Raw genomic sequence first — 12,891 nt, 5'->3', positions numbered from 1 at the left:
AGGCGAGCACAGACCACACCATTTAAAGAACATCTTCCAGCTCTGTCTGTCCCCAAATCCAGGGAGAGCATGACAAGGTCCAGCTCCTGTGTCCAGCCCCTCGGACCGAGCAGCCTTGGGTTCGAATGGGTTAAAACCCTTCAGGGGGCCATGCCTGGATCCCGCTCTGGGGCTGGGGACACAGCACGGGGTTGGGGACACACTGCAGCGGGATGGGGACAGAGCTGGCGATGGGAATGTGGGGAGGGGTTGCATAGAGGAGGGAGCTCCCCCCGGGGTGGGATCCCCTGGGGACCCCCGGTGGGCTCAGGGGGACCTTTGGGGACAGAGGATGGAGCACTGGGTGTGGCACTGCTGGCACAGGGTGGCATTGCCAGGTGTCCCCCCAGGCAGGGACCGGCGGGAGCAGGGATGGAATCCTTCATCCCTTAAAAAATCAACCTCTGAACTTCCGTGCGAGGTCAGTCAGAGCCCCAGGGGGGTGACACCGCGATGTCCCTGCTGGTGACACTCCCGGGATTGGCCCTCGGAGGGAACGAGGGGCTGGGAAGGCACAGACTGAGCTGGGAATGAAAAAGTGGCTTCTCCTTGATTTTCTCCATCATTTTGGCCCCAGGCAGCCCCAGGCTGCAGCACAGCTCTGCCAGGCTTTGGCACGGAGGGAGGGCAGAAACCTTCACCTGGGTGCCAGAAAGTCAAACAAAAGAGAATAAACTCCCCCAAAACACCTCCCAGGCCCCTCAACCACACAACCCTTCACTGAAGAGGCCAAAATGTGTCAAACCCCGTTTTCCAGGACACTGTAGCCAAGAACCTTGTCACATCCATCCCAATCCACCCCCTAGCCTGCCAAAAAACCCCAAATCAACCCAAAACCCACAACAGCACCGACCAGCCATGAACAACACAGAGACAAATCAACCAGAAATACAAAGGGAATTAAGAGTGATGTGCAGAAAACAGGAATTGGTGGGTTTGAAACGATCCCTGTGACAGCACTTCCCTCCTGCCCTCGGTGGGAACTGTCATGGAATTGGGATAAAAGTTGCTGCTGTGTCCCCAAAGCCCAGAAAAGCCTCGTTTGGGGTTGCACTGATCTGCTCAGCCTCGCTGGAGGATCTTCAGAAGGTCTGGGGTTGTTTCCCTGGAAGGGTCTCTGCTCCCCTCTGGAGTCCAGGGGCAGCTGGAATTGGGCTGTGGGGTCTGGGCTGAAAGGTGGATCCAGGAAAACCCTGCTGGAGGTGGGACAGTCCAGGTCCTGCTCCAGGCTGGGGGACACAGCCAGGGAGGATGGGGAAAGGGAAGAGATCGGGATGGAATCGAGGAGCTTCCCCACCCAGCCCGGGCTGGAGGCTGGAGAAGGGATGTGGCACAGGGAGGGGGCTGGGAAATGGGATGGGAGCTTGGGAGTGGGAATGGGAACTTGGGAATGGGATTGGAGCTTGGGAATGGGATCTTGGGAGTGGGATGGGATCTCGGGAATGGGATGGGAGCTTGGGAATGGGATTGGAGCTTGGGAGTGGGATTGGAGTTTGGGAATGGGATGGGATCTTGGGAATGGGATGGGAAATTGGGAATGGGATGGGAATTTGGGAATGGGAACTTGGGAATAGGATGGGATCCTCACCCAGCGCTGGGCCTGTCACAGAGCCCCATTTACACCTCAAAAATCCCAGGATGGGGCAATTCCTCCACATTTTGGGCACTTTTTCCCAAGGCCCTCCCAAGGATCCCAGGAAAGGAGAGGGTTTGGAGCATCCCAGGCTCTGGAAGCTGTCCCTGCCCATGGCAGGGGTGGGACTGGATGAGCTCTGAGGTCTTTCCACCCCAAACCATTCCATGACTCCATGCAAACACTGGGAGCACCCTGACCCCCCTCAGGAGGTGGATTCCCCCCTAGAAGTTATTCCCCCAGTGAGACACGGCTTGGAAAATGGTGTTTATTGGTATTTATAAATATAAACATCAGGAAGAGTCCATTTGAAGACGGATAATTGACTTAAAAGGACACTGTCAAGAAGTTTTGAGCTACCTTAATGCTGTCACCCTGGTCTGCAAACAGAAAATAAAATGCTTTGGGTTCTGTGTTCTGGAGTTTTCCCTGGAAAACTCTGCTCTGGTACAAAGGGATCAGTCAGCCAACTACGCCCTGGCTCCAAAATCCCGCTTTTCGCTCTCCCCTGCCACAGTATGAACTAAACAAAAGTGTTTTTTGTTTTTTTTCCCAGAGTTGTGCAAATCCTGTGATTGCCGGGTGACCCCTCGCCCGTCCAGTCTGTCACCACCATCTTCTGCCACCCTGAAACCTGGAGAAAGTTCTGGAAATGAAGCCGCCCGAGGAGAGGGGGAGAATCCACAGCGCTACGGAGGATTTGAATAAATATAAGGGATTAAAAGCCATCTACAGGAAGGCATTGACAGTATCCTTTTAACCACAGCAGCCTGGAGTTGCTCCCAGCAGAGCGTGAGCAGACTGGGGGGGATGAAGGGGTGCAGCTCCAGGGCCACCCGGGACCCTCCTGCTGGGAAGCAGCGCATTGTCCTTGGAATTCCCGCTGGAAAAACAACCCCACAGCAGCCCCTGAAGCAGCCACTGCTGGTGCTGCACCTTCTCTTCCCCCTCCAGGAGGCTCGGTGGGCACAGATCCGTGGGGAATGACGGACACAGCCCTGCCCAGCCCTGCCCCGTGCGACCCTCGGGATCTGCCCAGCAGTTCCACTCCGGGAATTCGGGCACTCTGGGCTCCCCTGGAGCACCGTTCGGCCTGAAACGCCCCAAAAACGCAGCCATCCACCCCCCTGCCTCGCCCCGAGCTGGGCGTGGCACATCCAAACCCCAATCTCGTCCCGGGAATCCTTGCAGGGCTCCACACTTACCTGGGGAAGGTGGGGAGGTCGGGAAAGGCCCAGAGCTCACAGGGAGCAAGGGTGGATCCCAGACCTGCTCCGGCAGGGAATCCTTAATTCTTCATCGGGGCAACAAGCAAAAAACCTCTATTTGCTTTTCCTTGGGGATTAGGTGAGGGGATGGAGGGAAAGGACAGGAGGAGGGAATTTATAGTTGCTGGAACAGGGAGTAGGACTTTTTCCCTGAACTGAGAATTATATATCTGTGTATATATTATTCCCTGTATGGAGAATTATATCCTTGTCATTGGGATAAAACCTGAAATTGGGGTAAATTTGGACACCCAATCCCTGATCCCACAGGCCAGGGAGCCCAGGAGAGCTCAGCCTGGGGTGCAGCTCCCCATGCTCCTCAAAAATCTTCCCGACAGCTCATCACAGGCTCGGGCTTCTCACGGGAAAAAATTCCTTTTCAAAAGCTGAAATTACGGATTTGTCGCTTTGGGCTGGGAGATCTCAAGAAATGACTGAATTAGAAATTTGGGGGAACAAAAAGGAAAAAAGAAAAGCAAAGCAGAATGTGGGGAGGGTAAAAAATGTGGCATTAGAGATTCCAAGCTGTATCCCAACAATCTGGGAAGAATCTGGGAAGCCTCTGAGCTGGATGCCACAGACTGGGAGAGATGAGCCTTCACAGGAGCATGCTCAGGGAAACCCTGGATCCCAGGGAAATCCTGGCTCAACAGCTGCTGTTTCATCCCCTCACTGACAAACGGACATCAAACCGCTCGGGGTTTCCAGGTTTGTTGGGATTTTCCAGGTTTGTTGGGATTTTCCAGGTTTGTTGGGATTTTCCTTGCTGCCCACGGCTGCGAGGTTAAAGCGTGCTCCTCTCCTCTCCCCTCTCCCCACTCCAAGGATCTCGGTTCCTTTTCCAACCTCACCAGCAGCATCAGTCCCTCCGGGCTGGGAACCTCCCCTCCTTCCCCCAGGGCGTTCCCAGCGGGAATGGCTCGGGATCAGGCCGATCCACCTGGAGAAAAGCCGGCGCAGCTCTGGCTCCCGTCCCGAGTCCCTCATCCCGCTGGGACGGGTGGGATCACAGGGGGTGTGTGGGTGGCCACAGGGCACCCCAGCCCTGCTCACTGGCCCTCGCAAATGACACTGGGATGGCTCTCCTCGAAGGTTTGTCCCCCGGGACGCCACGGGTGTGGCCGCAGCCTCAGTTTGCCGGCAGGAGGCTCCGCTGTCATAGGATGATGCAGCATCTGCAGAAGCGCTGCCGGCTGCCGCCCACCGACGGCGGGGGAGTCACCGGGGCGAAGTAGGCGTGGACTTTGATGTTGGGCAGGTGGGTCTGCAAGGAGAAACGCAGCGGAGGGCAGGGGAACAGTCAGGGGTGCCCAGAAGTGGCAGGGGAATCTCTGGGTTCAGCCAGGGAATGGGGAATGAGGTTCCTCCCTTCCCATTCATTGGGATCATCCTGAACATTCCCATCCCTGGAGTGCTTGAGGATGGGTTGGACAGGGCTTGGAGAAAACTGGGATAGTGGAAGGTGGGTGGCTCTGAGGTTCTTCTAACCCAAACCACCCAAAGATTCTGTGATTTTATGACTTTGTAACTTTACAGGTCCGTATTCTCTTTGCAGAGAAAATGTTACCATTCCTCTTCTTTTGCACATGGAGAAATGGACTCGGGAAGGGATGCTGGGAAGGAATTCTTCCTTGTGAGGGTGGGGAGGCCCTGGCACAGATTCCCAGGGAAGCTGTGGATCCCTGGAAGTGCCCAAGGCCAGGCTGGATCAAGCTGGGATAGCCTAAATTGTGGGAATGAGTGCTGGAACGACTCCAACCCAAACCATCCCAGCTTTCCATGACTCCAAATCCACCACGGTGCTTCCCACAACCCTTCTGAGAAGGAGCACCAGCCGATGGGGACTCTGTCAGCTCAGCCCTCCCTCTCCCCAGGGACAAACCTCCCCAGTCCCAGCGTTTCCCATCCCTCCTCACCCTGAGTCTCTTGATCCCAGCCCGTGTGATCTGCTGGCAGTCGTAGAGCTCTATCCTCTCCAGGCTGTGGCAGCTCTTGAGGTGCTCCAGGGAGGCGTCGGTGATCAGGGGGCAGTTGTCCAGCTCGATCACCTCCAGCCGGTCGTGGGCGCAGGCGCCGTTGCCCAGGTGGCGAATGCCATCGTCCGTGATCAGCTCGCAGTGGGATAAACTCTGTCCCCAAACAGAGGGGCTCAAAGCCAGCTCCTGACAGCCCAAAAAGCAGCCAGGAGCTCGCTGGGGACACGAGGGATGGTCTGGGGTTGGTGGGTTTGGACTGGAGCATGTGGGTGATGTGCTTCCAAGGGGGAAATGTCCTGCTGGAGTGGGGAAATTCCTCCCTGGGAGGGTGGGGAGGGCTGGGATGGGTTTCTTAGAGGAGCTGTGGTTGCCCCTGGATCCCTGGAAGGGTCCAAGGCCAGGCTGGACAGGCTTGGAGCAGCCTGGGATGGTGGAAGTGTCCCTGGATGGGAACAGGACAATCTTTAAGGTCCCTTCCAACCCAAACTATTCCATGATTCCAGGGGAAGGATTTCTGGAGGGATGAGATCCCCAGGGTGGCACAGCAATTCCAGGAGAGCTGTGCTATCCTAGAACCCACCTTTGGCCTCACCCACCATGGGCAGGGCCCTGAACCCATCTCCAAAAGCAGCAGGAACACCATGGCTCCCATATTTTCGGGGGGATTCAGCTGGGAAGTCCTTGAGAACCTACATTCCCACAGCTCCCAGGACAGGATTCCTCATGGCACAAACCCAGAGGAGACAGAGACCAAATTCCCAGAGATTCACCCCAAAGGAATGTGGCTTTCCAGAGCCTCTGAGCATTCCAGCTCTTGGCTGCCCTGCTCCACACTCCAGATTTCTCTCCCACAGATGGACTGACAGCTCCTGAGCAGGCTGAGGAATTCTAAGGAATTCCAGAATTCCTCTTGGAATTCTGCTCCAGGGACAATCCCCACAGAATCCCCTTTTCCAGGTGGCTGTGGGGGACAAGAGGTTCCTCAGGAGAGTTTCCAGCAGAATTCTTCCAACAGGAAGTCAGGGAGTGTCTAAAATCCCTCTGTTTAGAGACAGAAAATGCTGGAATTGTCCCTTGAAATACTCACCAGGACCTGAAGCCGTGGACAGTGTATGGAGAGCTGGATTAGTGTACTGTCTGTTATCTGGAAAAGAAGGAAAAGCCAGTTCACCTCAGATTTTGTTTTCTCCCCTCCACCAAAGAAAAACTGCAGGATTTCCCTCAATCCATGAGAATTCCCCACAGCCTGAGCCTCTCAGGAATCATCTCCTTATGGAAATCAACTCCTGCCCTTGGAGAACTGGGGTGCAGAGGCACCACTGGATTGTTTTTAACTCCCTTAAGGAGCTGAAAGCAAACCAACTTATTTCTGGAAGGACATGGGAGGGCTAAGATTCCCTCCCAACAGCCTATGGGTTGTTCCTGGTTTTCTTCAGGAAGAAGAAAATTCTGATTCCTAATCCCAAAGCCAACCAGGGAGTGCCTGGGATGGATTTGTGCTGTGGCCAGGCTTTGCTGCTTCCTTTTTGGGGTTAATTTCCAATCCCTTCCTGCCTGGGCTGGTGTTTGTATGGAGATTTGGGATCTTCCTGTGGATATTTGGGATATTTCTATGGATATTTGGGACATTTCTATGGATTGATGAGGTATTTGTATGGATTGATGGGATCACCTCTTAGGTGAGGTATTTCTATGGATATTTTGGATATTTTTGGTTGTGGTTTTGTGGGTTTTTATGGATATTTGGGAAATTTCTATGGATATTTGGGATATTTCTATGGATATCTGGGACATTTTTATGGATGGATGAGGTATTTGTATGGATTGATGAGATCCCCTCTCAGATGAGGTATTTTTATGGATATTTGAGATATTTCTATGGATTTTTAGATATTTCTATAGACCGATGAGGTATTTCTATGGATTGACAGGATCACCTCTCAGGTGAGGTATTTCTATGGATATCTGGGATCTTTTTATGGATATTTGGGATCTTTCTATGGATATTTGGGATATTTCTATGGATATCTGGGACATTTCTATGGATTGATAGGAACACCTCTCAGGTGAGTTATTTCTATGGATATTTGAGATATTTTGAGTTATCTGAGAAATTCAATCTCTCCTGAATTTCTGCCCAGGAAGTGCAGGAAGGGTCAAGCTGCTCCCAGGAACCACAATCCCATCCCTCCCACCTCAGCCTCAATCCATTTCCAATCTTTCCTTGGGCTTGGAGATTTTTCATGGAATTTGGAGTCAATCCCACCCTTTCCCCTGGAAATGCTGCAGCCCAGTTGGATTTCAATCCCCAAAAATCACTGCTGTTCCACAATTTGCCCATGCTTTTCCAAAACAGGGGAAACTCCCATTATTTTTAGCAACACAAGATTCTTCTCTGGGATTTTCTCTCACAAATCTGGGATTTTTCTCTCACAAATCTATGATTCGACCTGCTGTCTCTTACTATTAAATATTTTTTATTTACAGCTCCATTACCACACTATCCAAACCAAGGATTAAACCTCATTCCCAGTATTTTCTCCTCCAAATCCAGCTCAGGATTCTACATTAAGCTCTGGTTTGGAGAAAATCTCCTAATTTTCCACCAATTTCCCACACTGCTGCAAGAGAAACTGCCTGAGGTGGCATTTCCTACCTGGACACACTCCTCCAGGTCCATTTTTTCAAGCTCATGGCAGTTCTAGGAATAAAGAGAATTCCAAACACACACAGTGAGTGTGAAGTCCAGACAATATAAATATAAATATAAATATAAATATAAATATAAATATAAATACAAATATAAATACAAATGTAAATATAAACATAGATACAAATATAAATGCATATCTAAATCTAAATATAAATACAAATACAACAATAAATATAAATATAATCATAAATAGAATCATAAATATAAATATATACAAATGTAAATATAAAAATAGATACAAATATAAATACATATCTATATCTAAATCTAAATACAAATACAACAACAAATATAAATATAATAATAATAATAAATAAAAATAAAAATATAAATATAAATACAAATATAAATTAACCAGCACAAAGGCAGTTTGCCTTAAAAACTAAGAGATTTCTCCATGAAATATCATGGCCAGAAGGAAAGTTTGCTGCTTCCTTCTGAAGGATAATAAAGGAAATTTCACTAATTTAAACGTTTTTTTATTCGTGGAGAGTAAAGGGAGTTAAATTTAGGACCACTGGCAGATAAATATCAGTTTGTCATTCCAAAATATTTAACATTTCCGTGGTTTGGATGTAAATCCTCCCAGGTGTGTGAACCAAAATTCCATAAAACCGAATTTTTGGAGCTTAACCTTCCACCCAAGGTCCAGATAAGAAGTTTTCCCAAAACCTGGAAAGTTTTTTTTTTCCCAAAAACTGGTTTTTTTTTTTTTTGCTCTGTGCCATGAAAAGAAAGGAAAAGCAGCAGAGGGAAGCAGGAGCAGGAGCTCTTACCCTGGCCAGGGTGGTGAATCCCACGTCGGTCAGCTGGGAACATCTGGCCACCTCCAGTATTCTGCAGGACACACCAAACAGAGCCATGGGGAGCCCAGAACCCAGGAGAGGGATGGGAATGAGCTCTGGGAAACTCTCAGGGTGGTGTTGGTATGGGTTGGTGGGGTATTGGTGTGGATTGATGGGATATTGGTGTGGATTGATGGGATATTGGTGTGGATTGATGGGATATTGGTGTGGATTGATGGGATATTGGTGTGGATTGATGGGGGATTTGTATGAATTGATGGGATATTTTATACAAATTGATGGGATATTGGTGGGGATTGATGGGATATTTGTATAAATTGATGGGATATTGGTGTGGATTGATGGGGTATTGGTATGGATTGATGGGATATTTGTATAAATTGATGGGATATTGGTGTGGGTTGATGGGATATTGGTGTGGATTGATATTTGTATAAATTGATGGGATATTTTATACAAATTTATGGGATATTGGTGGGGATTGATGGGATATTTGTATAAATTGATGGGATATTGGTGTGGATTGATATTTGTATAAATTGATGGGATATTTTGCACAAATTTATGGGATATTGGTGTGGATTGATGGGATATTTGTATTGGATTGATGGGATATTTTATACAAATTGATGGGATATTGGTGTGGATTGATGGGGTATTTGTATGGATTGATGGGGGATTTGTACAAGTTTATGGGATATTTTATACAAATTTATGGGATATTGGTGTGGATTGATGGGATATTTGTATGGATTGATGGGATATTTTGCACAAATTTATGGGATATTTTATACAAATTTATGGGATATTGGTGTGGATTGATGGAGTATTGGTATTGGATTGATGGGGGATTTGTACAAATTTATGAGATATTTTATATAAATTGATGGGATATTGGTGTGGATTGATGGGATATTTGGATGGGTGGATGGGATATTTGCATGGATTGATGGGGTCCACTCTCAGATGAAGTATTTCTATGGATATTTGGGATATTTCTATGGATATTTGAGATATTTCAATGGATATTTAGGATCCTTCTATGGATTGATGAGGTATCTGTATGGATTGATGGGATCCCCTCTTATATGAGATATTTCTACGGATATTTGGGGTATTTCTATGGCTGTTTGGGATATTTCCATGGATCGATGGGATCCCCTCTCAGATGAGGTATTTGTATGGCTATATTTGAGATCTTTCTATAGATATTTGGGATATTTCTATGGCTATTTGGGATATTTCTATGGATTGCTGAGGTATTTCTCTGGATTGATGGGATTCCCTCTCAGAATAGGTATTTCTATGGATATTTGGGATCTTTCTATGGATATTTGGGACATTTCTATGGATTGATGAGGTATCTGTATGGATTGATGGGATCCCCTCTCAGTTGAGGTATTTCTGCGAATATTTGAGATATTTCCATGGATATTTGAGATATTTCTGTGGATATTTGAGATCTTTCTATGGCTATTTAAGATATTTCTATGGCTATTTGGGATATTTTTATGGATAGATGAGGTATTTGTATGGATTGATGGGATTCCCTCTCAGAGTAGGTATTTCTATGAATATCTGAGATATTTCTATGGATATTTGAGATATTTCCATGGATATTTGGGATATTTCTACGGATTGATGAGGTATCTGTATGGATTCATGGGATCCCCTCTCATATGAGGTATTTATATGGATATTTGAGATCTTTCTATGGCTATTTGAGATATTTCTATGGATATCTGAGATGTTTCTATGGATTGATGAGGTATCTGTACAGATTGATGGGATCCCCTCTTATATAAGGTATTTGCGTGGATATTTGAGATATTTCCATGGATATTTAGGATATTTCTATGGATAGATGAGGTACTTGTACGGATTGATGGGATCCCCTCTCAGGTGAGGTATTTCTATGGATATTTGAGATATTTCTATGGCTATTTGGGATATTTCTATGGATTGCTGAGGTATCTGTATGGCCTGATGGGATTCCCTCTCAGAGTAGGTATTTCTATGGATACCTGAGATACTTCTATGGCTATTTCAGATATTTCTATGAATTGATGGGATCCCTTCTTATATGAGGTATTTGTGTGGATATTTGAGATCTTTTTATGGATATCTGAGATCTTTCTATGGATATCTGAGATCTTTCTATGGATATCTGACATCTTTCTATGGATATCTGAGATATTTCTACGGCTATCTGAGATCTTTCTATGGCCATTTGAGATCTTTCTATGGCCATGTGACATCTTTCTATGGCCATTTGAGATCTTTCTATGGCCATGTGACATCTTTCTATGGCCATGTGACATCTTTCTATGGCCATTTGAGATCTTTCTATGGCCATTTGAGATCTTTCTACGGCCATTTGAGATCTTTCTATGGCCATTTGAGATCTTTCTATGGCCATGTGACATCTTTCTATGGCCATTTGAGATCTTTCTATGGCCATTTGAGATCTTTCTACAGCCATTTAAGCTATTTCCACGGCTGACAAGCGGAACACTGACCGGAGGCGCGGGCAGTTCTGTCCCAGGGCGTTGAGGATGGCGTCGGTGATGTTGGAGCAGCCGGAGGCGCACAGGGACTGCAGCTTGTGGCATCCCCTGCAGATGGTGATGAGCCCATCGTCCGTGATTTGCTGCCAGGGGAACAAGGACAGCGTCGGTCTGGGTGGGATTGCTCCCTCTTGGGTCTAAATTCGGGCTGTTTCAGCCCCAAAGTGGTGTTGGAATGGGTTGGTGGAGTGGTTGAGGGAGGATGGACCTCGCTGGGGTGATTTGGGAATATTGGGGAAAGGATTTGTAGGGAAGTGTTTTGGAGCTGGGCTAGGTGAGGGGTGGGGGGAGATGCTGGGATTCCTGTAGGGTTTTGCAATTCCTGCTGGGGAAGACTTCCTGGACACAGAGAGAGCCCATCCATCCATCCATCCATCCATCCATGTCCCTGTCCCTGTCCCTGTCCCTGGACATGGGGGGGTCTATCCTGTCCTGTCCCTGGACACTGGGAGTCCATCCATCCCTGTCCCTGGACACTGGGAGTCCATCCAGCCCCACCCCTGGGCACAGGGGGTTTGTCCAGCTCCATCCCTGGACAGAGGGGACCCATCCATCCCTGTTCCTGGGCACAGGGGATCCATCCAGCCCCATCCCTGGATACAGGAGGTTTGTCCAGCCACATTCTTGGACACTGGGAGTCCATCCATCCCCATCCCAGGACACAGAGAGAGTCCATCCATCCCTGTTCCTGGACACTGGGAGTCTATCCAGCCCCATCCCTGGGCACAGGGGATCCATCCACCCCTCACTGGGAGTCCATCCATCCCTGTTTCTAGGCACAGGGGATCCATCCATCCATCCATCCATCCATCCATCCATCATCCATCATCCATCCATCATCCATCCATCATCCATGATCCATCATCCATCCATCCATCTCCATCCATCCATCTCCATCCATCCATCTCCATCCATCCATCTCCATCCATCCATCCATCCATCCATCATCCATCCATCTCCATCCATCCATCTCCATCCATCTATCCCTCCATCCATCCATCCATCCATCCATCTCCATCCATCCATCCATCCCTGTTCCCGTGTCAGTCTAACTGTGACAGCACACACAGAGCCCACCCCAATCAATTTTTTGGCACAAACACACATTTTTGGCACTGCAGAGCTGGTGGAGAACCCTTCTGGGCAGGAAAGGAGCCTTTTGGGGCTCAGCTCTACACGGGGCTGAGAGGAAAGGCCTGGCAGGATCACTCCGGCCTGATGGGGAGAATTTTTCCAGATGAGTTCAGGGGGAAGAGAGAAACACCCCTGACAGCACAGGCTGGTTTGGGGCTCACTCAGTGTCCCTGAACTGCCACCACGGGGCTGTTTGTGACAATTGGTGACAATTGGTGACAATTGGTGACAATTGGTGACAACTGGTGACAATTGCCTTCACCAGGGGGGAGGGAGCACATTCCAGGAGGTTCTCCCAGGGCTGGGAATTGACTCACCAGGCAGGTCTGCAGGTTGAGGGTCACCAGCTCGGGGCAGTGAGCACCGATGAACTTCAGAGCTTCATCCTCCAGCTGGAAGGGAAAACAGGGGTTGGAATAAGCTGGTGCTGCTGGAATGCATGGATGGAGCTGGGATTGCCCTGGGAAAGGCAGCACAGAACAGCAGCAGCAGCACCAGGAGTGTTCCTGCCTTGGCGGTTGGTTTGCCCTCAAAAAAGCTTCCCTACCCTGGGCCTGGTAGACTCACTGGATTTAAAATAATAATAATATAATTAAAAAAAAAATTCAACAAAAATAATATTATTATTATTATCATAATTATGTGAGATTATTATTCTTTTTAGTCATATCATCCTATAGTTTTCACTGTTATTCTTACTACTATGGTCATCATAATCAAATGCAATAAATAAAAATTAAATAGTGATGTGAAAT

General features: G+C 48.2%; 1 protein-coding gene across 5 annotated transcripts in view; it reads right to left on the bottom strand.

Annotated features, from left to right (window-relative positions):
• Positions 1 to 1,926: 1,926 nt before the first annotated feature.
• FBXL20 (F-box and leucine rich repeat protein 20) overlaps positions 1,927 to 12,891 on the bottom strand; it is a 39,644-nt gene continuing 28,679 nt past the window's right edge. For all 5 annotated transcript variants that reach the window (XM_085083334.1, XM_085083333.1, XM_085083335.1 and 2 more), the window contains exons 9-15: positions 12,454 to 12,528; positions 10,955 to 11,085; positions 8,406 to 8,466; positions 7,573 to 7,617; positions 6,004 to 6,060; positions 4,857 to 5,069; positions 1,927 to 4,204 (exon numbers count right to left, since the gene is read on the bottom strand). In XM_085083334.1, coding sequence (XP_084939460.1) covers positions 4,097 to 4,204; positions 4,857 to 5,069; positions 6,004 to 6,060; positions 7,573 to 7,617; positions 8,406 to 8,466; positions 10,955 to 11,085; positions 12,454 to 12,528 — 690 coding nt within the window. In that variant the 3' untranslated portion in view covers positions 1,927 to 4,096. The remainder of the gene's footprint in view (positions 4,205 to 4,856; positions 5,070 to 6,003; positions 6,061 to 7,572; positions 7,618 to 8,405; positions 8,467 to 10,954; positions 11,086 to 12,453; positions 12,529 to 12,891) is intronic.

The sequence above is a fragment of the Lichenostomus cassidix genome, chromosome 27 (assembly GCF_008360975.1).
Source record: "Lichenostomus cassidix isolate B80296 chromosome 27, HeHo_3.0, whole genome shotgun sequence".
In the NCBI taxonomy this organism is placed as follows: domain Eukaryota; kingdom Metazoa; phylum Chordata; class Aves; order Passeriformes; family Meliphagidae; genus Lichenostomus; species Lichenostomus cassidix.
This window is presented reverse-complemented; position numbering and strand designations above follow the sequence as displayed.